The sequence below is a fragment of the Mustela erminea genome, chromosome 1 (genome assembly GCF_009829155.1).
Source record: "Mustela erminea isolate mMusErm1 chromosome 1, mMusErm1.Pri, whole genome shotgun sequence".
NCBI classification, from domain to species: Eukaryota; Metazoa; Chordata; class Mammalia; order Carnivora; family Mustelidae; genus Mustela; species Mustela erminea.
In genome coordinates, this window is record NC_045614.1 from 212,239,490 (window position 1) to 212,265,902 (window position 26,413).

Sequence of the window (26,413 nt, forward strand, 5' to 3'; positions counted from 1 at the left end):
TTTTATTTTATTTTATTTTATTTTATTTTATTTATTTGACAGAGAGAAAGAGAGAGACCACAAGTAGGCAGAGAGGCAGGCAGAGAGAGAGATGAGGAGGCAGGCTCCCCGCCACGCAGAGAGCCCGATGCAGGGCTCGATCCCAGGACCCCGAGATCACGACCCGAGCCAAAGGCAGAGGCTTAACCCACTGAGCCACCCAGGCACCCCTGCAATGCTGGTTTTTAAAAAAGAAAAGACAGAGAAGTATATATGGTATGGTTTAACTCAGATGAAATTTCAAAAAAAAAACAACTGAATCTACATACTGAGAGAAAGCAGATCCAAAATGGCTGAAGCTGGTCATGGGGGTGCAGAGTGGGTGAGGGCTGACCGAGGAAGAGAAGGAGGGAAGCTTGTAGGATTCTGGAATGTTCTCTATCTTGAGGGTGACAGTGGTTCCTCAGATATAAGCCCTACACTGAAAAGGGTACATTTTCTTGAATATAAATCATATCTAAGTTGATTTTTTAAAAAAATGAATAATGACCAGCTCAAACAACACTAAAAAACTAAAGTCCGTGAGCCTCCCTAGTCACTCACGCCCAAAAACCTCCAGCATCCCAGCATCTGAAGAAATGAACGCTTCCTTTTCCACTGAGTGCGAACTCGCCGGAGTGGCTACCCGAAGGTGGGCTAACATATCGTAACGTCTGCTACGGGAAGTGCGACTGAGTTCGAGCGTGGGGTATTCTGTGTGACATCACATCACAGCATCTCACCCCGTCTCTCGTCCTCTCCGCTATGGCCACGCACCTATCAAGACCCACCGGCAGAAAAGCAGCCGCACGTCTAACTCAGCGGAGGATTCAAAGCATTTACTGCCATCTGTTTGCGGGGGATCTCCTTTTCCCAAGAAACGCCAAAAAACCAATCGTAACCAATAAAGGTTTTCTATCTCAGAGAACATTTGCCTCCTTGTAAATAATCGAATTAGTTGTGCTTGCCTCATAACACTGCCCGTTGCTAGGCAACCAGAAGTGGGCAAATCAGAAAACGAATCCACCAAGACATGGGATACAAGCTCTTTTTATGGGCGTCTCATGCTCCGTTAAATAGCCTCCAGGAAACGGGAGCAGATCGTCCTCTACTCTCATGGAATTTACATGAAGCAACCCCATGCTTAGTATTTTCCGAACAAAATACTCACAGCCAATTTCACATGGATTCAGCGTCTGCATGCAAGTGACGAAAGCACACAGAACAATGGATCTTTACAATCAAAAGATGTCCCTCCTGGAAGGGCAGGACAGCTTCCGGTCCTGACCTCATTTAAGGCAGGGACTGCTCATTCGGCGACTTCGGGGCCGACTTTCATTCTGAGCAGCAGGACCAAGCAGAGGAGGGTCTGAGGCGAGTGTCCTCCTTACCTGACCGGACCCCTATGCAGGTGCTTCTGTTCCAGCCCCACCGACCCCACTGCAGTTTGATGCCTAACCTGTCCAGATTCCTCTTTGGATAGCACTGCATCCCAGTCTGGGTTCCCCAGACCCCTGCTTTCCTGTTCCCCCAATTATGCTCAGCCACCCGTCCCAAGCACTGTTCCCCCGGAATGAACGGACTGGACCTGGAGGGGTTTCCAGCTTTAGTGACACACCACAAAACCCATCCAACCCCACCAACATCCAGGTCACCCACTGCCAAAAGACACCCACGTGGCCAAAGGAACCTACAAGGGATGCGTTTTCTCTGGGCCACTCATTTTGAACTAGCTGCTAACACTTAAAAATCAGGACATTTCACATCAAATATCCTGTCGCTTTGGAACAAATGCAAACTCTTTCCCACATGGCCATAACTGGCTGGGGCCAAGCGGCACCACCCTCATTACTTGGGGTCACACTCTCCAGCTGGACTCTCAGATGCCACCTCTTCTGCCCCATAGGCATTCGGGTTTGAGACCAGTCAACTTGGTCCTACATCTGGTGTCACATCAATGAGGCAAGATGTCCCAGGAGACCCTCGGGGATGCTTCTTTCCAGTTAGAGCCATCTCGATTCCTCAGAGTGAATCTAGTGACAGAAGGACTCCAACTGGGAAGCCCCTCAAAGGCTAAACAGAGTATTGACATAGGGTCCAGCAATTCCATTCCCAGAATATACCCAAAAGAAGTGAAAGCAGGAACACAGAACTTGAACTTGAACACCAATGTTCACAATAGTGATACTTGAACACCAACGTTCATGGTAACATTGTTCACAATGGCCAAGAGGGAGAAATAGTCCAAGTGTGACAGATGAATCGACAGACAAATGGACAAATGAAATGTGCTTGATACACACAACGGAAGATGAATGAAACCACACAAAGGAATGAAGTTCTGACAGATGCCGTGTCAGGAATGGACCTTAAAAATATGATGCTAAATGAAATAAGCCAGATACAAAGGGACATATATCATGATTCTATTTATGTGAAATACCTAGCACAGGCAAATGCACAGAAACAGAGAGAAGGGAGGTTCCCAGCAGCTGCAGCGAGAAAGGAATGGGGCGCTATTGATGAATGGGTACCGAGTTTCTGTTCGGGGTGATGACAGGGTTTTGGAAATAGTGGTGATGTTTACACAACCCTGTAAAGAAATCAATGCCACTAAATTCTATACTTAAAAATGGTTAATAGCATATTTGATGTTTCAATTATTTTAACACAATAAGAAGAAGGGTTTTTGCTCTGCCCCCTTTGATCTGCCCAGCATACAGAGAGGACACGAAGGCACAGCATGTGCGCTACCCAAGCCCTCAGCACGAATGATGCCCAAAGCACACAGGTGGTAAGTCAGAGCTGAAAGTGCACCCAAGGAGCCCCGTCTGCCTCCCAGATCCCCACGCTAATTCCTATCTCACAGTCCCCAGCAAGAGGACCTAACCCCAAGTAAAGCGACACAGGACCCGCCTACTTACTGTAAGCAAAATGCTGCGGGTACCACAAAGAAAGACACAATTCAGTATAACAGGGAACTATAAAGTTGTGCTGAAGTAGATATATGTGGTTTGGGGCCAGAGTGCATGGGAGGGAGCAGAATGTTTGGCAACAGAAACTTAAATCTGGAGCCACGCAGGTGGCTCAGTGGGTTAAGCCTCTGCCTCGGCTCAGGTCATGATCTCAGGGTCCTGGGATCGAGCCCCGCATCGGGCTCCCTCCTCAGCGGGGAGTCTGCTTCTCCCTCTCATTCTCCCTCCGTGTTCACTCTTTCATATAAATTAATAAAACCTTGAAAAAGAAAATTAAATTTGAGCTTGGATCTACCATTAATTAACTCTCGCCACTCAGGCAAGCCTAGACTAGGACATTTTCGCAAAGAAACAAAGTTTTATCATTTCCATGAGTTATCACTCACTACTCTCTGCTTTCCACTGGAAACCCTATACCCAGAAGGATTCCCCGGAACGGCTGCTTAGGGAACTGCAGGCAGTTAAGAGAAGCAAAGAGCTAAGGGAAGGGGAAGGACCGGGGCCAGCACTGGGTCTGAGGGGGCAGGAGGCCAGAGCTGCCCACAGGGCTGGGAAGCCAAGAGGGCGAAGGAAATCTGTCCGCTTGCTCACCTGCTCCTGCAGCCTGGGAGCCGAGAGCCACCAGAGCCTGGGAAGGGGCAGAGAACGGGGCGGGGGGCGGGTAAACTGGGCAGGGGCCAACACACCTGCATAAAGAGAACCCAGAGCTGCTCGGAGCCGGCTGGGGTGGGAGCGGGGGGCGACACGGGGGGAGGCCTCTCTCCGAAGTGACTGCCTCTTACAGACCGGCCCTGAGGCCCGGCGGCGAGATGAATTTCCACACGTGCCAGTGCTTGGCTAGTGTCGAGACCACACCTGGGACGGTAACTCAGCAAAGCCCAGGGACTTAGGACAGATCCGAGTACCTCAATCCCAGCGACAGGAGTCCCTCCTGGGCCGGACCTGTTGCAGTCATTCCAGGTCCCCCGGCCTGGGACACAGTAGACACTCAATAAACGTCTGTTGAGCGGCATTCCTTTTATTATGTGAGGGTATCGCCGGGTCGGATTTACTGCATTTTTTGTTACCTGCCAACTAGTGAAGACCACAAAAGGCTCGTGCGAGCAGTGAAACAGAGGTAATGAATCAGGCGTTTCTAACAAGGCTGCTTTTACGGGCATCACACCTCCGCGGGGCCAAACGGGCTCACGGTGGAGGTGCCGTCCATCCCGCAAGGGCGCGCAGCCCAAGCCAGCCGGGCCGGCACTGACAGGGAGGGAGGCGCTCGGAGCAGGGGCTCCAGCACGGCTTGCACACGACAGCCGCTAACTTCCACCGAGGGGGCCCGCGGGTTCGGGCTCAGCATCTGCAGGAGCCCCCAGGGCCTTCATTAAGCCTGCCTGTGCACACCGCCCGCCCTTCGTTCCCGTCCAACACAAACAGGCGGAGCGGGGCCGTGGGCTGGAGGGGGAGCCAGGAAAGCCCGGGGCCTGGGGCCCAGCGCCAGTGGGGATGCCCGAGGCGGCCCGTCCTGCCCACACGCCCGCAGCGGTGACCCACAATGCCGGGCCAGGCGCCGGCTGACGGCGAGGACCCATCTCCAACTGGACGCACTTCCAGCCAGCCCGGCCTCTGGCCCTCAAGTGCGCTGGGAGGGGAAGCCACAGACCCCAGACCCCGGTGCAGAATCGGGTTCAGCAGCTGGGCTACCGGCCAGCTGGCTGGCACTGCCTGCTCCGGGCCTCAGTTTCCTCAAATGACCAATGCTGAATGCTCAGTGAAAACCGTGCTGGCATCTTGGGGATTCCAAAAGGAAGAAATACATGGTACCTGGAAAGGAGCGACCGAGCCGGCCGGAGGTGACTTTGGAGAAGGCCAGGGGCCTCCTGCTCCAGGCCACTCTTAGCAAAGATTCACCTGCTCAAGGGCTGTCACAGGGACAGCTCAGAGAACCCCCAGGCACACCATGTGGGCCGGGGAGGAGCACAGGACACTGTCCTCCATGCGTTCACAGAAGGTACTCCTAGTTCCTAGCAAGGAGCCGCTGACTCACCAGCATGAACACAGTAGTTTCTAGACAGGAAAGCAGGTTAATGACAGATAAAACCCTTCCGCAGTTCTCCTGAACTCCGCCTTGTCACTGGTCCTCAACAGCCAATTCTTTGAAACGGTTTCACGTGGTTGTTTATGAAATGCCCATCATACCTGAATAAACGGTGACGGAACTAGAGTGGACGGGCAGCCAGTCTGAGCTGGGTGGGCTGTTTGCTGCCAGCCTGTCCCCCGAGGCCCCTCGGGTGTCCCAGACCCCGGAGCAGGGGAAGCGTTTCAGGACACATTAGTGGGAGAAGCCAAAATGCTTCGTAAGTGTTCAAACAAAACGCTCTCACTAAATGCCTTCTCTAGGCCAAATACTGGGAAGGGGCATAAAGATTAACAACATATGGGCCTTGCTTTCCAATGATCTTGTGTTACAGTTTAATGGGGCAGTCACATAAATAATACAACAATGTTTGTATACTACTTACGGTTTACCAAAAAGAAAAAAGTTCTTATGGAAGCAAGCAATCAGATCTAAAGTTCCCAAGTCACAATACCTGGCTTAGAAAGTTGAAAGAAAAATTGTAAATCCTGTACTCATGACGTGGACATCAGTGGAGTTTCCCTACATCAGGGGTAGAAAACCTCTGCTGGGCATAAAAGATCAACCAGTTGCCCTCCTAACACATGGCTCCAAGATGTTTTATGTTTTGTAGTTCAGGATTTTTAAGATATCGCGTAAGAATTTTAGACATGCTGGCCAGTGTGAGGATGGGCTGTGCCACAGCACAGCCCCGTTGGGTGATGACCAGCCATCCTGAACCACTGCAAACCAGTAAGCTACTGGCTTTACGTCAAAGAAAGAAAACAAGCCCAAGGCCAAGTACAAACTAGCACCGCTCTCTTGCCAAGTCCATGTCAAGGCCTCATGTGCCCATAAATAACTTACAAGTTGTGTGCTTTGTGTTTTACTTAAAGGCAGTAAAGTATACATCTTCCCCGCCCCCCCAAAAAAACCTTAATTTTATCAAGAAAATGTAGCAAAATGTTAACAAGGGTGAACCAAGGTGAAGGCTACATGTGGTTTATGTACTGCCCTTTCTCCCTTTCTTAGATGTTCTTTCTTCTTTTTTTTTTTTTAAATAAAAAGCTGAAGTCAAATGAAGGGATTTGCTCCTGAGGCTCTAAGTGCCCTCTGGCTCCGGCATCCGCCGTGTATTTTGTTCTGCCATCAATCCTGGGAATCATCGGAGACACAGCCTTTGTAACAAAAAACTAAAAATTAAAAAAAACCCACAAAACCACCACCTAAAACATCTTCTAGCGTTTCACATTTTAGTTGACTCAGCATGACCCCTGCCTTGGGGCACGGATGCTAAGGCCACTCTGGGTGAGAACGCCTCCCCAAAAATCCACATTGCCATCGTCATGGGCCCTTCCTCCAGAGGCCCGGATCTGGAACGGTCCAAACGCAGGACCCGCTCTCCCTGAACACAAACCCCAGTACGTTCGTGAAGCTTTTCTGTCGATGTGGAATCAGTGTATTAATAACAGCTTATTGGCACTGAATGAAAAACACACAAGTCTTAATCTTGGGTCTTGAATTGGGTCCAGGCCCTACGTAATACCTGGCTGGAAGGGATACAGCTGTAAGCATGCTTGGTGACTGGAGGCTACGGCATGAGACCTGAGGTTTGCAACCAGGATTGGTAGCTTAACAAAATTTACTGGTTGTAGAGAAAGTAAACTTGCCTCTGGGGAGGTGAGCTCAGACTCACCATTCTGACAGCAGCCCCTGGTGGCCAGTTTAGTGAAAAGTGTTGGCTCTGATGCTTGAAAGCTCCGACCTTGCCTTAATGAAGGTTGCTGCAAGCAGACAGTTCACTCCAGGTAACAGCTGGGGGGTGATTAGGGAAGCAGCAAAAATTCAAACTACGGTGCACCTTTGGGTCACGTAAACCACCAAGTCATTTGCATTAAATGGTCACTTGCATTAAAAAAAAAAAAAAAAGTGGTACTATCTTTCAAAAGTAGAAAAAAAAAAAATGAGAATTCATTTTGAAAGGGCAAGGTAATAATACCAGGCAGGTAATACTGATCTTGGTTGGAAAGTTCACCTCATTCCTTAATCATGTAGAAAATCTGTACCCAGTCAAGGAGCGCAGACTCCTATGGAAAGTAAAGCGTGTCCTGTCTGCTTTCTGACACAGCATCACCCTAATTTCCACACACCGAAGACTGGGAATTCTTACAGGAATACAAGGAATTGCTCCATGTGGCAGAAACTTCTAGAAAATGCTATCAGTCCTTCAAAGAATAAAATAAAATAGTCAAGACTGTAAGGGAAGCCCGATTTCTCACGCTGTGGATTCACCGTTTTACTTAATGCAACTCGGAGAATGTTCTTGGGCTGACAGTGAGCTTCAGAGGGGGAGACCCTGTAAGAAGGGGAAGCCACAAGCTCCGAGCCCACTTCTTCGTAAGGTGCACTCCGTCCTCAGCCAGCAGAGAACAATCTGGAAACAATCTGGTGGGCAGCTGCTCTCATCAACAAACTGTTTATTGTAAGAAAGTGGCTGGGTCAAAGGCCAAACATCAACCTGAACTGAGAGCATACGGAGGAAAAATCAATGCCGTCCCCGCCGAAGAAACCAGGGCTTCTCGTGCAGAAGAGAGAGAGAGAGAAACTCCTGCCCGGCTCGGAACGCGCGGGCGCCAGACACATCGGCCGTATTTGTAGGCACGGTTGTGTTGCACGCTACTGCAAAGGACCGTTTGCTGCTATTTTCAGAACAGCCTCATAACGAGGGCTAAAAAATGGCATTTCAAGTGACACAGAAATCTACTTTCTAAATCACTTGCCCCAAAAAGTTACACAGGCTTGTACCGAGTCGCTTCCTTCTTGCATCTGTCGTATAAGCGAACAAACGTGCCACTACACACTGCACGGACAACACGGCCCGTCTTCAAAGCCGTCTCATCCGAAAACGGAGCGCCAGCTGGGTACAAGATTACACGAAGGAACGGGCTTATTCTAGGCGTATCGGCGGTATGCCAGTTAGGACTTTAAACAGAACTCTCGCCTTTTAGAAACACACGCTAAAATATGTACAGGAGAAAGGTCTAATAGAAGTAGGATTTGCTTCAAAATAATATGGAGAAGGAGTGAGCAGGAGGAGACGAAGTAAAACTGGCCAGAACAGAAATCTGTGAAGCAGAATGATTGTGTTCTTGAGTTCACTACATTTTCTGTTGACTTCTGCACATTTGAAATTTTCTTATCTTTTTCTTTTTTTTTTTTTAACTTTTTTTTTTTTAATTTGAAATTTTCTGCAAAACGTTTCCTTTGACGTGTGGGTACAGTCTAACAGTTACTACGAAAAAGAAAAAAAATTTTTTTTCTTAAATATGAGGAAAGTATTAACCTCCCAACACAAATGCACGGATCCTCTGTAAGGACACACATGTGGCACGGTTATTACAAGGTGTCCGACAGGACCGTTTCGGGGACGTCTAAAACAGAGCTGTTGCGTGCTGAGCCAAAGCCTGGAGAGGTGGAAAGAGACGTCCTGTGTGCTCCCAGTGCATTTGGGATCCGCTAGGCCGGCTTCGGACAGGGACAGCATCACAAGATAGCACTGAACTGTACTGGGGGCGTGAGAACATACGCGGGCTGGTAAGGAAACCCCACGGACACAAATCACCCCATTTTTTTTTAATTTTTTTTTTTAAAGATTTTATTTATTTATTTGTAAGAGAGAGAGAGAGTGAGAGCGAGCACAGGCAGACAGAGTGGAAGGCAGAGTCAGAGAGAGAAGCAGGCTCCCTGCGGAGCAAGGAGCCCGATGTGGGACTCGATCCCAGGATGCTGGGATCATGACATGAGCCGAAGGCAGCTGCTTAACCAACTGAGCCACCCAGGCGTCCCCAAATCACCCCATTTTTAAAACAGCCAATTCAGCACACAGATTTTGAGACTGTAATTTGGTTGTAAATTTGAGGCTCCTATGCACTGCATTGATAATTCTTAAGTTAACAGCAAAACCAATCTGAGAAAGAACCTGAAGTAAAGAAAAGAAAGCGGAGGGCAAGACCGTCTTTCACTTAAATTAACTGTGCAAAGGCACCTACCGATGATTTCAGACTGAATAAAGATGAAAGATGAAAATGGTATTAACCACAAACTCTTACCAAAAAATGTATCCAAAGGAACTATTTAAAAGTTTTGTTTGTTTGTTTGTTTTGGGGTTTTTTTGTTTGTTTGTTTGTTTTGCATCTGATTGTTTTGCTGGGCCCAGCATCAATACCGGAGTTCTGGAAAGAATGTGAAAGGTCATCTCATCTGCCCTCCCACAACACAACAGAGAAGATTTGGTCCTGAGAATCTGGTGACACCGGGCTGTCCTTTAAAAAGCCGCTGCCTTGCGGAATAAACTCGTTTGGCCAATCGGAGATAGCACGTGTAATCCCGTCACCGAAACAAAATACATGCAAAAGAGGAGACTCTTCAAAATCACAGACCTTGGACTTTTAAGACACTTCACAGACTAAAAAGGCCAGAGGAAAAACTTCAATCTTCATGCCTGCAGAAAGCACCAATCTAGACAATTCTAAGGCAGAAAGATCCCTCAAAAAAACAGAGCATCGGGGTGCCTGGGTGGTTCAGCTGGTTCTGCTTTCGGCTCAGGCCATGATCTCGGAGCCCCCCTGGGACGGGCCGTGTTGGGCTCCCTGCTAAGCAGGAAGCCTGCTTCTCCCTCTCCCTCTGCCTCTGCTCCTCTCCCTGGCATGTTCACATGCTCCTTCTCTCAAATAAATAAAATCTTAAAAAAAAAAAAAAAAGGGAGCATCATTTTTTAATTTATGGAACCACAATTTGGTGTTTCTTTTAAAACCCCTATTTCCTTATTTACTGAGGATAAAAACAGGGAGGCGGGTAAATGGTGCCATCATCCAATTACTGACTAATAAACGGCCGTGTGGAGGATCTGTTTCTCCTCAAAGACAAGAAAACAACTTGTCAAATACTTCCCTATGGCGTTAGAAAAGGAAAACTTTACAAGTTTTCTTAGAAGAATACCCACTTCTAATTTTCCTTTTCATTGCCAAATTTTACTTTGCCTACGGGAGGCAAGTGGGTTTAAACTACACGTTTCCATAGTTCAGGGCACAGAAAAGCCTCACCCGGTACCAGTCCGTCTTTGCAAGAGATTCCATTTAGAATCTGAATTTAAACCGTGGAGGTATGAGAGCCGACTGCCAACACGACCCTTCTCTTTACCCAGAAGCCCTATCTCCCCACACCCAGACACAAGCGTGGGAGACACACGCGAGAACTTACACCCACAGCACCAGATTATGTTGTCCATCTCCGTGTGCCAGTGGGAAAGTACGTTTCTTTCTTAGTAGGAATCTATAGATATTTTCACCTAGCTCTTTTCTCATCCTCGGGAAAAAGACCTCTCTGCATAGGAAGGTTCTATTTCAGCAATCTTATAGCATTTTCTAGAAGTTTTAGTTAAGGCAAACACAGGAATATATGCACATATTCAATTTATTCATTCATTTATAATTTAGTTATAGGTTAATTCACATGTTAAAATTGTAAAGACTCAAATACCACTAAAAAATATCCATTGAAACAAATATTCTAAAGGCTAGAATGTTTTCATTCAAAGCCACATTCCTCAAGTCACCCAATGGGGTCTGACCTCTAGAATTTTTTATGAGGGCCAGGATCTCCAACAAGCAATAAGAACCAAAATTACAGTCTATACTCCAGTGCTTCCACTGATTATATAATTAAACCAAAGCCAGAAAATGTTTTAAGAAAGAAAAATACAACACAAGCAGGAGAATAATAGAGAGTTTTTCTAGAAACATCCAGTATCTGGAAGGCTGCATGTGGCCAACCTCGGCACAGCAGCATCGGGAGAAATGCACCCACTTATAGGCAGCTACGGGGAGCCAGAACGAGAACACACGGAGCGTGATTACAGCATTCTCTTATCTCCAAGAACAGGAGACAGACAGACAGACTAACCTTAGCCGAGTTTTCCTGCTGCCAAGCTGGCCCGCTTTCTCAAGGAAGCCAGAGAGATCTTCGCCTGGACGGCCCCAGCCAGTCTCCCTGCGGAGGTCCAGGACCACCACCACCACCCTGGCACCCGGCTTGTCTCTACCCGCTCAGGCAGGGGAAACGAGATCACACACCGTCCAGGGCCACAAATCCCGGTTTTGAAACCCCAGAACGTGATCAACATTTTTTCAAGACAGCACAATTCTCGGAGCGACATTCCCAAATTCGGAGCATGAATGGCAACAGAATGTGCTCCCCGTCTGTCATTCCCACACCTGAAAACTGCAGGAGGGTTATGGACGGTGCTCAGGTCTCGGTGCCCAGTGCCACGGCAGCCACCACGGGCCCCACAGCTCCACACCTGAGCTCCAGCGGGCCCCGTGCCCGTGCCCTCCAGCCCGGGGCCAGCATGGGCTCATTCCCTGGGATGCACTTTTTAGGCCTGGGAGACAAAAATCTGCCCCTAAGAACATTGCAAGACTCCTAGAGACAGCTTCAATCGGCTTCCCCGGGAGGCAAGGCCATAATCCATACCCGCTCACACATGGCAGCTATTAGGAGACAGAAAGCATTTGGTCTTGGAGGACTTTTTATTCCAAAAGGGCCTGTTTCCCATCCACGGATCCGTGACTGCATAAGCAGTGGATATAAATAGTCTGAGGAAATAAAAGGGCCCTTCCTAGATAGGGTGCTACCCCCCGCAAAGGAAACGGCAGGGAGAGACACTCCCTCTTGCCTGCCCCTCTTTCCCAGGCCAGCTGGGGAGACCTGAACTAGAACAGCACCCACTCCGAGTGGAAAACACCCAGAGCTGCGCCCACCGGTCTCTCCCACGAGCACCTTATCAGTCCCTGCCTGGGCTGCGGCCCGGACATATTTACTCTGCAGGAGTCTATTGGAAACACGCTTGTGTAAATGACACGCAAATAACCAGTCCGTCTCTACAGTAGCTGTTTAAAAGCCTCCCCCGGAGAAAGCCAGACTTCAACAGAAAGGCAGCTAAGGAAAACACCCTGTGTATTATCTCTTCTGCATGTCAGTGTCAAAACCCATCCATGTCACCTTTGCCACAGGTATTATGTTCCACAACAGGAAGTCGGTTAACAGAAACAAAACATTTCCAGTTTAGGCGAAGGAAGAAAGAAAGGAGAGAAAGGTGTATGAAAGACTCCTAAACATTCATAGCTATAAAAGCTTTTAAATGTTGGCTTTAATCTGCCAGCTGCTCTCTAGCTCGGGCCGTATTATAAAATAGCTCTCCCACCGCCGTCAGCCACATGTCAGACGCCATTCAGGGCGCACCTGGAATTCTGAGTTTCTCTCTAATTTGGATCTCGAAAAATTATTTTCTAAGCTGTGTGCTAAAGTAACACTAGAAGTTTCCATCTCACCGCACTTATTTGAGATTCAGAACTAAGAGGAAAGGCGGAGGGAGGGAGCGTGTCGTGCCAAACACTACGCTAAGACACGAAAAGCAAGTTTTGTTTTCTTTTAAATTAGAGAATTTTAATGACCTCCGAAAAATACATGAGATGCTTCCCTGCTCCACAGCCCGGCTTGCTCTCCCAAGGGGTGAGGACCCCTGCCCTGGCTTCCCACCTGTCAGGGCCACCGCGAGAGCCAGACGAGGCTGTAGACACCTGGGGAGGCACCTGGTTACCTACACCGCGTGCCACGAGATGGGAAAGTGGCTGTTTTCCAGAAACTTCCACAGAAAGGTCTCAAGCACGGTAGGCCCCCAGATGTTTGCTAAACGAGGAGATCAGTTAAAGAAGGAGGAATAAGGACCCTGTGGTATGATTTAGTCTCGGTTTCTTCCTAAAGCAACCAGCATCAGAAGAGCAACCCCCGGGATGGAAGGGACCGCACTCAGAAATTTTAATACATTTACAGATATCGGAACGACTCCTACCTGCTTTCTGGGCGGGGGAGGGGCATTCCACGGCAAACGATCTGGGGCTGAATCCAAATGAAATGTGACAGTAGTTTTTGTTTTAAAATGTAGAGGACCCATCCCACAACACCCACACTAGCGAAATTACACACGTACACACAACATGACCATCTCTGCATGGCTGCTTTAAAAAGAACCTCAGTTGTCCCTTCTTGTTATGGTTATATCTCCACCTGGAGGCATAGGAACCGCATGCCCTCTCTGCATACCCTCTCTCGGGCAGGACTCCTGCCAACATCCTGCCTGCCTCCGGATGCCTCTGGACCATCAGCTACCAGCCATAAGGAACGCCCAAAAGAATGGCAGCTTTGTCGTTTCAGAAAGCCCCAGACCCCAAGCAGTGGTGTCCCAGGGTAAGGGAACGTGCCAGGCAGGCTGTGTGCAGTCCCATGCTCTCCCCGGGGTCAGCCTGCAGGATCAAAACGGACCTTCTGAGATCCCATCCTGGCTTGTCCCCATCAACCAGCTGCCCCTCCAAGTGCAAACCCTCGAGCTCATGCACACCCTCGCCCGGCAGAGACAAAAATGGAAACAGAGCCCAAAGAAATGGAAATAAGAGGGCCAGTTTTTCCATGGGACTTCAGGTGCTGCAAGGGAATGAGCTGTGTTTTTCTATCCAATTGGGGCCACACACACACACACACACACACATACAGGTCCCCTACAGGAAGGTGTATTCCTGCTACCTTCCCGCAGCACCAGCGGCAACACCAGTCAGTGTGGTGGCCGCCCAGAAATCTGGGGTCAGCCATGTGTCCTCTGAGCCTCTCACTCTGGTCTCACCTCCAGGAAGGAAGTTAATCTGTTTTAGAGGGCTCCCTGTGTAGACGTCAGCATAGCTGTGGTCTTCTCTGAGAAACAGTGAAAGGGGTTCCTTGAAGGAACATCCCAGCAGGGGTGGGGACACTCAATGACGAGCTTCCACCAGGACCCCCAGGACCCCCAGAAGCACCTTCCGCCCACAGGTTTGAATTCAGTGCTGTGGCCCCCGGAGCACCCACACAGGAAAGAGAGCCGCGATTAAACCCAGCAGTGTAGCCATCACTGGCCGTCCACTAGAGTTAGGTCATTACTAACAAAGCTAACGCCGTTACAGTAATTAATAGATGCCAAATATTAAATAAACTATCAATACCTACACACATCCTTTTTTTTTTTAAATCCTTGCTTCTTAACACTCAAGCTGTGACTGTTTCTAGGATGCCTTCAGAGTCCAGTAAGAGTACTCCGTGTGCATTTTGAATAAGTGGTTTTGCTCGTTACAAAAATGATACATGTACGTTACAGAAAATTTAGAAAATACAGAAGTTTAGGAGCACCTGGGTAGCTCAGTGTGTTAAGCCTCTGCCTTCAGCTCAGGTCATGATCCCAGGGTCCTGGGACCAAGCCCCGCATCGGGCTCTCTGCTCAGCGGGGAGCCTGCCTCCCCCTCTCTCTCTGCCTGTCTCTCTGACTACTTGTGATCTCTGTCTGTCAAATAAATAAATAAAATCTTTAAAAAAAAAAAAAAATTAAAGAAAAGAAAATACAGAAGTTTAGTATCACCACCCCGAACCCACCATCCAGAAATATACCCTGATCTGGATTTCCCTCCAGTCCCTTTTCTATAGACATGTCTGTGGTGTCAACAAGTGGGTTTTGTTTGCTCTGACAGAGCTAATTTTGCTGAGACCTGAATTTCAATCCTGCCCCTGGGAGTTTTGGTTAAAAGGGAAGTCCCTGGTCCCCCAGGGGCGAGCCTCAGCCGAGCCCTGCTTCCCCGTGGTGTCGTGCATGGGGACGCGAATGAGGCCACATGTGACTGGATTTTACAGGGGAAATCACATGCTGCTGGGGCGTGTGGGTGCAGGGAAAGGTCTCAGAACACACCCCCAGCAAACGCCTAGAGTGGACTGTGCTTTGGGGGAGGGTTTTTTCCTACCTCAATCACCATCTTACTGTTTTCCATTTGTATGGCAGTAACGGGGAAGCTCCCAGGTACCTCGTAAATCTTCTGTACTTTGCACTACAAGAGTGAGGGCCTCGGCACCGGCACCGGCACCGAGCTCTGCGAACACAGCTGGTAGGCAGCGAAACCATTCGGGTCACTCGCGTGCTTACTGTGTTCTTTCACGTTCCATCCTCAAACGGTGGGTGCTAGGACACAGCAAGATGCCTGAGGAAGGATGACTGTTAACTGTGGCGCTGAAAGATTTCCTGCAGACCCATAAGAAAGTGCCACCAATACAGCGGAATACGCGGAGCTGGTGCAGAGAGGGAAAAAAAAGTCTCGGAAGGGCTTTCAGTCCAGGGGTGTCTGTTCCCCAGGCAGCCTAGCTCTGCAGCGACACCATGCGGTGAGAGGCGGCCGATTCCCAACAGCACAGCGTGGATTCCGGGAGCCTGAGCCAGCGCAGGCATGGAAACTGCCCAGCCTGTAGGGGACGGATCTAAGGATGGGCCGTGGGGTACAGATGCCAGGAGGCCAACATCCTCTCCACGTGCCTTAATTCCAGGCAGATCCATGAGATCTAGTAGGAAGGCTGCAGGAAAGAAAACTAAACAGAACGTACCACCCAGCTCTCTTCCCAGTCTGTCATCCCAAACGCTCTGCAAACGCTGAGCCACCCGCACAATGAAGGGCTAGAAGATGCTCCCAGATGTCTCCAGGTCGGCGTAAGGAGACGACCCCGAGGAATTATGCAGCTGCCTCCAGAAAGGCCATCGAGGTGGGGCTCAGTCTACCTTCACATTCATTGCACGATTAAGTGTATTCCGGGAAAACATACTCTAACTCTCTGAATTCTTGTATTTCCTTTAACCGCAGGTTCAAAATCTTCTAGCAGGCGTCGATAAAACAAAGAAACGAGGACACACACAGCAACCGCACGTTCACACCCTCGGTGCCTTGGGCTCCCCAAGAGAAAAGGAAGTTGGAGAAGAGCAGTCGGGAGAAAAAGCAATCCGCAGTAAAGATCCGAGAGCAACCAGACCAATGGGAAAATCCGAAAATGGGAAAAGAACGTTTCTGAAACTTGCTCTTTCCCCAAGTTATTATGTGAAGAGGAACCTGGTAGGCTTGGAGTCTGTGTGGGGCATCTGTGTGTCCACATATAGAACAAATAACTTGCTTTAATCTCATTCAACACTTCATTCACAAGGTTTGTGAGTGAGGGTCGCCAATCACTAGGGGAAATGTACCCCCACACCCACAGGCAGTCGGAAGAACAGAACAGACAAAACTAGGAAGCATCTACTGGTACAGTAATATAAGCAGACACACAACACAAACCCTCTGCTTAGGTGTTTCAGGTCATACCCACCCTAAAGAACCACAGAAATGCCTAGAGTTTCAACCTTGAGAACACGGTTTCCTCCTCACTGATACATCCAGAGGGGCGAGTCCCAAGATCAGTGTGGCCGGAACTCCCAGGAAAGACCATAGAGCACTGCCAAGGGCCAGCCTGGTCTATCTCGCTCCGGGACCTCAGAAGAGCAGGCCTTTCCTCACATATCCAGTCTCGGCCCTCTAAGACCAGGAAAGGAAGGAGAGAGAAGATTTAGGAAAGCAACAGTCACAGCTCCCCTGGGACCGGTAACCCTTACCCACGAGGCTCTGCGCCATCCCCCCACTGTGGGAGGATGGCGGGGGGCCGTGTATAGGAGGGGAAGTTCTGAGGACCCACTTTATTTTAACACAAGTCACGAGATGGATCTGATGCTTTTCCTCCTATTAACTGAACATTAAAAATGGAGACAGACGATGTGGAGTCCTGAGTCCCGAGATAAAGGCACAAACCAAAGTCATACCATGAATCCCCAAGAGCACCCATTAAAAAGAGTCCTGGGCACCTGGCTGGCTCAGTCAGAAGAACATGGGACTCCTGATCTTGGGGGTTGTAAGTTCGAGTCCCACATTGGGTAAAGAGATTACTAAAATAGATAAACTTGAAAAAAAATTTTAATAAGAAAATAAAATGAGGGGCGCCTGGGTGGCTCAGTGGGTTAAGCCGCTGCCTTCGGCTCAGGTCATGATCTCAGGGTCCTGGGATCGAGTCCCGCATCGGGCTCTCTGCTCAGCAGGGAGCCTGCTTCCCTTTCTCTCTCTCTGCCTGCCTCTCTGCCTACTTGTGATTTCTCTCTGTCAAATAAATGAATAAAATCTTAAAAAAAAAAAAAAGAAAAGAAAATGAGAGTACAAACTGACTAAAAACCATAATGAAAATGCAATAAAGGGATACTTCCTAAATGAAAAAAAATCATCTGTTACAATATCATTCATTTTTAAAATTTACAACATTACCCAGCATCTTTTTAGGTATCAGGCACTTTTGGGTATATTATACACATGTAACCTATCAATTATCTAGTAATATTAATAACTGGACTGTCTTTTAAATAATATAATTAGTACCAAACTTTCACACATATTATTTCTTGTGAACTTCATACAATCCCATAAGGTATCCTAATTTTTTTTTTTTTTAAGATTTTACTTATTTATTTGAGGGATAGAGATCACAAGCAGGCAGAGAGAGAGGAGGAAGCAGGTTCCCTGCTGAGCAGAAAGCCCAATGCGGGGCTCGATCCCAGGACCCTGGGATCATGACCTGAGCTGAAGGCAGAGGCTTTAAGACTAAGCCACCCAGGCGCCCCAAGTTTGTTCTTTTCAAGCGCGAGCAGGTACGTCTGGTGTTTAAATTCACTGCGATGATCAGGCACTTGCTGAAACTGCAGGGTTATATCACACTAAATTCACAAATTTCCCTATCAGGGGAGATAGAAAGAAGACCTCCAAATAATTTGCCACAATCAGTAAGAAACCGACAGCTTGGCAAAGCAAAGGGGTTAGCAGGAGGAGACACCCCAGAGAATCTGGCAAACTGCCCAAACCAGGTAACAACCACAGGCATCAAATGCAGACAAAGTCCAGGAAAACTCCTGAATACCTTCCCAGCTCCGCGGGCATTTTCCTTTTAGACACCACTAAGCCCTAGGAACTGAACTCGGAGCCCCTTCTGCCACAAGATGGCAGACATCAGCACGAATGCAACGAAACTTGGGATTGTTCCCATCCAAACATTCCCTGAGAAAGACCCGGATCAAAACAAAGGTCTTTAATCCCAAATGAATCAACTGTGGTTTCCAAACACACTCCTGATACATGAAAGAGTGACCCTTTGCCCCCTAACGTGGATAGGCCGTGACCTTTCAGACAGAACAGCTTCTCAACTCCAACAGTCTTCCCTCCTTCCCTTGCACACAAACCCCCCAAATACCAGTTATACTTGGATATCTTTAAGATGGTTCCCGACCCCGAAGGCTAAAGAGAAACAGAAATCAACATCGAGACCACGGAGAAACAAGAGGGACACCATTTGGAAGAGAGGCGACCGAGGTGTCCCCTTCCGCCGGAGCAGACACTCACCTCGGCCACAGGCAGCAAGTAAAGAGGTGTTAAGGCAGGAACTTGTTTTATGTCACAGTTTAGGCCGAGCGTTGTCAGGATCTCCCTAAGGACTTCATATCTTCTGATATTGCTTGATTTGAGCAGATCAAAGTCTTCCGGGGCTCGCACCGCTGCAGAACTGGGAGGCAGTTCTAAGTGCGCCTGAGGGAAAAAGACACCAATTCGTTAAGTCGTGAATCGGGGACACCTGCCGACCTTAGGAGAAGCAGCGTTTCTCCTAACCTGTGTTTCTGAAAACGTCAGCAGAAATCCTTCTGATCATCAACAGTATGTAAACGTTGAACTTGACCGTTTGGAGAGTCATGACAAGCAGTAAAAAGATTCAAAGGAGCCGACTGAAATCGCGGCTGTCGGGCGGAAAGGCGGTGCAGGAACATGAGCCTGGAGAGGAATCAGACTCTGTCTGGGTTCCGACTTGTACCACTAACCAGCCGGGGGACCCTGGGCAAGTTGCTTAACTTGATTAGTTGACAGACCACAAACCATAAGAGACTCTTAATGCTTACTGAGGGTTGCTGGAGGCGTGGGGTGGCTGGGTGATGGCCACTGGAGAGGGTACGTGTTGTGGTGAGTGCTGTGAATTGTGTGAGTCTGATGAATCACGGACATGTGCCCCAGAAATAAGTGATGCATTATGTTAAAAAAAGAAACAAAAAAAAAACTTAGAAATAGGATTGTGCTGAGACGCCAACTAAAGTCACTCTTGAAGAGGCGCCTGGGTGGTTCAGTGGGTGTAGCCTCTGCCTTCAGCTCAGGTCATGATCTCAGGGTCCTGGGATCGAGTCCCGCATCGGGCTCTCTGCTCAGTGGGGAGCCTGCTTCCTCCTCTCTCTCTGCCTGCCTCGCTGCCTACTTGTGATCTCTGCCTGTCAAATAAATAAAATCTTTAAAAAATAATAATAATGCTTTCTGCCTGTGGACGCCGCCGAGTAAGCATCGTTAAAGTCTCCCCTCCCACCGCCGTCATGTCTAAGTCAGAGTCTCCCAAAGAGCCTGAACAGCTGCGAAAGCTCTTCATCGGAGGTCTGAGCTTTGAAACAACCGATGAGAGTCTGAGGAGCCATTGTGAGCAATGGGGAACACTTACGGACTGTGTGGTAATGAGAGATCCGAACACCAAGCACTCCAGAGGCTTTGGGTTTGTCACCTATGCCACTGTGGAGGAGGTGGATGCAGCCATGAACGCGAGGCCACACAAGGGGGATGGAAGAGTTGTGGAACCAAAGAGGGCTGTCTCAAGAGAAGATTCTCAAAGACCTGGTGCCCACTTAACTGTGAAAAAGATTTTTGTTGGTGGCATTAAAGAAGACACTGAAGAACATCATCTAAGAGATTATTTCGAACAGTATGGGAAAATCGAAGTGATTGAGATCATGACTGACCGAGGCAGTGGCAAAAAGAGGGGTTTTGCTTTTGTAACATTTGATGACCATGATTCTGTAGACAAGATTGTCATTCAAAAATACCATACTGTGAATGGCCACAACTGTGAAGTAAGGAAAGCGCTCTCTAAGCAAGAGATGGCTAGTGCTTCATCCAGCCAAAGAGGTCGAAGTGGTTCTGGAAACTTTGGTGGTGGTCGTGGCGGTGGTTTTGGTGGGAATGACAACTTTGGTCGCGGAGGAAACTTCAATGGTCGAGGTGGCTTTGGTGGCAGTCGAGGTGGTGGTGGATATGGTGGCAGTGGGGATGGCTATAACGGATTTGGTAATGATGGAAGCAACTTTGGAGGTGGCGGAAGCTATAATGATTTTGGCAATTACAACAATCAATCCTCAAATTTTGGACCCATGAAAGGAGGCAATTTTGGAGGCAGAAGCTCTGGCCCTTATGGTGGTGGAGGCCAATACTTCGCCAAACCACGAAACCAAGGTGGCTATGGTGGTTCCAGCAGCAGCAGCAGCTATGGCAGTGGCAGAAGGTTTTAATTACTGCCAGGAAACAAAGCTTAGCAGGAGAGGAGAGCCAGAGAAGTGACAGGGAAGCTACAGGTTACAACAGATTTGTGAACTCAGCCAAGCACAGTGGTGGCAGGGCCTAGCTGCTACAAAGAAGACATGTTTTAGACAATACTCAGTGTATGGGCAAAAAAACTCGAGGACTGTATTTGTGACTAATTGTATAACAGGTTATTTTAGTTTCTGTTCTGTGGAAAGTGTAAAGCATTCCAACAAAGGGTTTTAATGTAGATTTTTTTTTTTTTTTTGCACCCATGCTGTTGATTGCTAAATGTAATAGTCTGATCATGACGCTGAATAAATGTGTCTTTTTTAAAAAAAAAAATAAATAAATAATAATAATAATAATAAAGTCGCTCTTGAACTCCAGGAGGCGCGATGGGTCACTTAACTCACACCCTACATGTAAGTCATGACCACCAATATCAGGAAGGAGAGGAACCTCGTGCACCTTTGTAAGCGTGTTTGCAGGCATTCAAATCGAAGAAGTGGGGTTTGAGGGACCCCAGAAATGCCCGCCCCACCACCCTCTCTCACCTGGATTGAATTTAAGATTCAGGACTTCATTTATCTAGTTCAGGTTTTGTGGTCCACTTAAAATTAAAACAGCCCCATCTAGCGGCGCCTGGGAGGCTCAGTCAGTTCAGCATCTGCCTTGGGCTCAGGTCTTGATTTCAGGGTTTCTGGGACCGAGCCCCACATCGGGCTCCCTTCTCAGCAGGAGTCTGCTTATCCCTCTGCCCCTCCCCCTGCTCATGCTCTCTCTCTCTCTAATAAATAAAATCTTTTTAAAAAACAATAATAAAAGAGCCCCACAAATCAACAGTCTGTCTTGTTCAGCTAGAAATTTCCAATCAGTGGTATGTGCTTTGGTATAAAGAAACAGACTAGAACTTCTCGTCCTCTTGAGATCAAATTTTAACTGGCCATTAGAGCCTTGGAAGGTGCCAGAATACTGAGCAACCTAAGCATGTTGGCTTTATTTTATTTCGCTTTTGCCAGGGATGAGCTGTGGATTTCTGTTGTACTCAGAGCTCCTGAACTGATGTTACAGGAGCATGATGAAAACAAAAAGCAAGAGGTCAGCCTTCAGGCAGTGTAATCTCTCTCAATTCCCACCAAAGACTTAACCAAGTCAAAAACACTGTCCAAATGTCCTGTCCAAAATGGTCCAAATGTGCAAAGCTGATGCCAATCTGAAAAGGTTCATAGAGACGGTCCAGCATGTCCCACGCTACGGTGGGCCAGCTGAGGGCTGTTCCTGTCGTCCAGGGGCAGGAGTGAGTCTGTCCTCCAAACAGCTGTGGAGAGAGACTCAGGCAGAGGAGAGAAATCCTTCAAGGCATCCGAATCCGGGTCCCTTTCATCCCTTCATTCTCTCCCTAACTGCGGCCTCTCCTCCCCAGCGGACAAAGCCAGTGGTTCTCCTGGAGATGACCCCTTACAGGGGGCAGAAATAAAATGAGTGACGTTCTTCCCCGACTGGGCCCAGAGGAGAGGGCGTGAGCATGAGGAATGGCACACGAGCACCCCAGGCTGAGTGAACACAGAAGATCCAAGAAGCACCCGGAGTGAGATATGTGGAACCCACAGTCACACATGAGCGAGGCCCAGGAGGAAAAGGAGGGCTCACCCTACAAGCAGACCTCCAGAGCTCCCGGAGGTAAGAGAGAGGACAGCCACCGGGGGGCCTGGTGGTTCAGCGGGTTAGGTGTCTACCTTCAGCTCCGGTCACGATCTCAGGGTCCTGGGATCAAACCCCACGTGGGCTTCCTGCTCAGGGGGACTCTGCTTCTCCCTCTCCCTCTGCCCCTCCTGCTTGTGTTCTCTCTCGCTCTCTTTCTCAAATAAATAAAATCTTTTAAAAAAATTAAGAGGGGCTCCTGGATGGCTCAGTGGGTTAAAGCCTCTGCCTTCGGCTCAGGTCACGATCCCAGGGTCCTGAGATGGAGACCCGCGTCGGGCTCTCTGCTCATTGGGGAGTCTGCTTCCTCCTCTCTCTCTCTGCCTGCCTCTCTGCCTACTTGTGATCTCTCTCTGTCAAATAAATAAATAAAATCTTAAAAAAATAAAAATTTTAAAATTTTAAAAAATTAAGAAAGAATGAATGAACAACCACTGGCATTGTGTGAGGAGGGCTTTTGCAGGCTTTGGACAGTTGCTGCTTTGACAACAGAAGCAGCGAGACCTCCTCCTGCCCTATACCTCAGGTCACAGGACGGACAGCGCCTGCTTCGGGATTTGCACTCCTGGTCCTCCGTGGGCCCCAACACACGCCTCATCCCCCAGCTAGAACACTGTTGCCATGCTGACGGGCCCATTTCTACACCTCGGCTTCTTGTAAAGTTAAGGCCTGAACTAAAACGTCTCCAATCCCAGATGGAGGGAGTGGAAGGCGGTTAGCTGCTTGTGGGCAGCATCTAGTGGGTAGCAGGCCGCTAACACCCTACAGAGCATGGCCCGGAGGGCTCCATGACAAAACGGGATCCGCCTGAAACGTCAGCAGTGCCAGGGATGAGGAAATAAAGTACTTTTAAGGCCATGTGGGCAACTTCGTGCCAAAGTCCTGGTCCATTCAATGATCCAATGTCAGCATTAACCTTCAGCCGTAAACCTCCCCTGCAAACGCAATCGTCACAGCAAGCACACCAGAACGTCCTTCCTCCTCGTGACGGGCAGTCAAGGCGTGCCCAGGCCACTCCTTGGCCGCCAGACCACCGCCCACCACACGGCTGTGGTTTGCCCTTGAAGTGCTCTGCCCCTCTTACTGGGTTACATCATTACTCAATTTATTAGAGATGAAGACTGTGAAATTGACCAGGGAAAGAGGAAACTAACCAGCCCACGGGAACATTCACTGGCCGCTCCCGGCGGCGAGGTATTGTCTGAGCCAAAAGCAGTGACCCTGTCACACAGAGACTGGAAGTCATTTAAAATCAAAAACGACATTCTAATCCTCTGAATCTGATTTTTGAAGCTGCATCGTATTGCCTTTTTTTTTTTTCTAGACCAATGCCTGCAGTATCAAATTTTATGACGGTAACGGGGTCAATTTAAATGGTGCGGCAAGTGCAGTGGCCACGTCACTCAGAGAAATGGATTGCAGCGGTGCCGAATCAATTTTCTAGTACAAGTCTGCGCACCGGGGTGGTAAAAGTCACTATTCAAAACTGAAATACGGCTCTAGGAAGTCGGGTTTTTAAGTGGATTTTCTGAGAATGCACGGTTGCTATAGTTACCATCTTCACAGAGAAATGATAAGAGGAACATGTATTAGGCCTCCAAATGGATTCATGTGCTTTGCGGCCTACGTGAAACCTGCTTGGCTTGTATCGTTCATCTATCCTGCTGTCCAGATTTCTTAATTATATGCATCTTTGCCTGAGCATTATCTTAAGAACAAATGAATGGGCTTTGGGATAGTAAAGGAAGAAATTTATGACCCCCTGAAGAATGTTTGGTCAGAAAAGCCAAGAGTCTTAGCTCCTAGGACAGCATATGAAATGAAAATAAATAACAAAAAAAGGAAACGATTCTCCAACTCAATAAAAAAAAAAAATATCCCTATAATAAAATAAAATCTCTAACACTGATCCTGGGAACTACTTTGGGTAAAATATCTACATCTACTTAACTTTCTGTTTAGATAACAAATCCTTAAGGACAAGGGCTCATCTAACTCTAACAAAAACTTTCCACCTTAAAGCATTAAAAAGTTTGCAGTCGATGATCAGGAATTTGGAAACAGTCTATCCTGCTCCCACCGGCTTCACAAACAAAAAAAGGAACGGGAAAAAGAAAGTGGGGACAAAAAATCAGGAGATGAGCCAAAGGATTTGGGAAGGGGGGGTAGCCTGTCCCTTCCTTTCCCTTTCCACTTTCTCCTCACCTCTATAGAGCTGAGCCTTGAACAACTGTGGGGGTGAGGGGCACCGACCTCTCTGTGCAGTGGAAAGTCCGCATATAACTTCAACTCTCCAAAAACTTAACTACTAACAGCCTAGTGTTAACCGGAAGCCTCACCGATAACATGATCAATCATTTTGTATATTACACATATTATATACTCTATTCTTACAATAAAGTAAGCTGCAGAAAACTATTCAGAAAACCATGCAGAACAGAGAATACATTCACAGTACTATATCGTATTTAACCCAAAAATGCCGCACAAGTGGATCCACGTGGTTCAAAGCCATGTTATTCAAGGGTCAGTTGTATTAATGTGCCATAAATTTAAGCCGCTTCAATGTCCTACCTGAAATTTTCTCGGCACTTAAAGACTGACAAAATCATGAAAGAACTAGGACTTGGTAAGTTTTCCACACTCACTACTGCACAGTTGGTGGGCATTCACACAACCCCCACCATCGACTATAAGGTTGTAATGTGAGGGTTATTAGCACCAAAAATCACCAGCCCAAGGTGCTCTCAACTCCCCACATTAATTAAAAGGTTTGAGTATATCAACCACAGTGTGCTTTGAGATAAGAGAGTAGCCTAATGCATTTTGGAAAGCTTATTACCAGCTTAGATCAAAATGAGAGAATTTTCTAAGTCTCGTTAACCAGCAGCCCTTACTCAGCCACGACACCTTCTGCTTTGTTCCTCCATCCCAAGTGTTTTGGTGAAATCGGATATTCATGTGGCAGGAAAGCCCTCATCTAAACCTATTCAGCATCAGCAAAAACTCCCAGCCAGGGATCCAAAGTGCCCCACAGAGCACAGACCTTAACCCTTTTGGTGTTCGGTCTTAAAGAGCAAACTCGCTCTCAGGTCCCCAGAGATCCCCACACGATACCAGCTCCGTACCTGGCAAAGGACAGCTTCTCCTCCATGTTCTCCGAAAGGCACCTGCACTATCAGCCTGTCCTTGTCTTCATTCTCCAGGTGACCCTGGAGCTTGCCCAGGCTGTGGTGCTCCCCGGGGCCTTCCTCATAAACGTAGCCACTGCTCAGGATACTAAGCTTCACCTGGGTCTGGTCAGCCTTGGAGAAAACCAAGTTCTGGACTGTTTCCTCGAGCACGCTCTTCCTCACCACCTGGAAGCCAGCAAACGCGAAGGACGAACACAGGCCTAACACCTTCCCTCCCTGGGAAAGGTAGGCCATGAACTTCTGGGCGAGGTCTTCGGGAATAGCCTCCCGGGTGGCAACGACCAACAACAGACAGTTGTCTGACCACGGGTCTCTGAGAGCACTTTCCCGTGACAGGTGGTACAGTGTATAGCTGTCAGCGTCCACACAGTCAGCCAGAACAGACCGGATCTCCTGGAACCTGCCCAGGGATTCCTGGGGGGCAGAGCCCACGTAGAAGAGAATGTTGGGGGCCTTTCCCGTGACGTTGACTCTCCTCCCTTCTCTCTTCAGGCGGGTGTCACCAGCAACATCCTCCAAACTGCCACTGTGATCGTAGGGAAGATCTGGAATGTTCTCTGCAGATGCAAACTTGACAGATTCGATGGTGCTGTTCTCAAGCTCGAGACACTCGTGGCAGCTAGACAGATGGAGGGGACAGTGCTCGACGGAGCCCACTTCTCTGTCACGGTCCCCAGCAGGCTCGCTGCCAGAGGCACCCCCTTTCCCCAGAGTGGGTTCTGCATCAGGAACCTTGGGGTCCTCTCTACCCACGCACGCCATAACGTCGGACTCAGGCTGAGTCTCAGTGGAAGGTTTGGGATTCAGCTGTAGGGTCTGGGCTTGCTGGTCTGAGGCCTGATCCTCAAGGGCCTTCAGAGTACAGTCCTGCAAGTGCACCGCTAAAACACGAACAGAAAAGACAATCATCAGTTCAAAACCAGCCAGCGCTCTCCGCACTCCGTGACACCCGCTGCAGGGCAGCCTGCCCTCGGCGCCCACCTGCATCCCCACCACAAGTCTGCAGCCTCCACTGGAACCTCTCCGTCGGAACCGGAACCCGGCACTGCTCCCACCTGCTGGGAGGGTGCGCCTGACCTTCCC

The 26,413-nt window shown here is 48.5% G+C and overlaps 2 protein-coding genes across 2 annotated transcripts in view; one reads left to right on the plus strand and one right to left on the minus strand.

Moving 5' to 3' along the window:
- Positions 1 to 26,413, minus strand: part of HLCS (holocarboxylase synthetase) — a 206,719-nt gene that overhangs the window by 159,996 nt on the left and 20,310 nt on the right. The window contains exons 4-5 of the mRNA XM_032354736.1: positions 25,265 to 26,211; positions 18,453 to 18,635 (exon numbers count right to left, since the gene is read on the minus strand). Of these exons, the coding sequence (XP_032210627.1) occupies positions 18,453 to 18,635; positions 25,265 to 26,211 (1,130 nt within the window). The remainder of the gene's footprint in view (positions 1 to 18,452; positions 18,636 to 25,264; positions 26,212 to 26,413) is intronic.
- LOC116597277 (heterogeneous nuclear ribonucleoprotein A1-like) lies at positions 19,379 to 20,436 on the plus strand. Its single transcript, XM_032354761.1, has one exon. It carries the CDS (start codon positions 19,397 to 19,399, stop codon positions 20,420 to 20,422), a length of 1,026 nt encoding a protein of 341 aa, XP_032210652.1. The 5' UTR covers positions 19,379 to 19,396; the 3' UTR covers positions 20,423 to 20,436.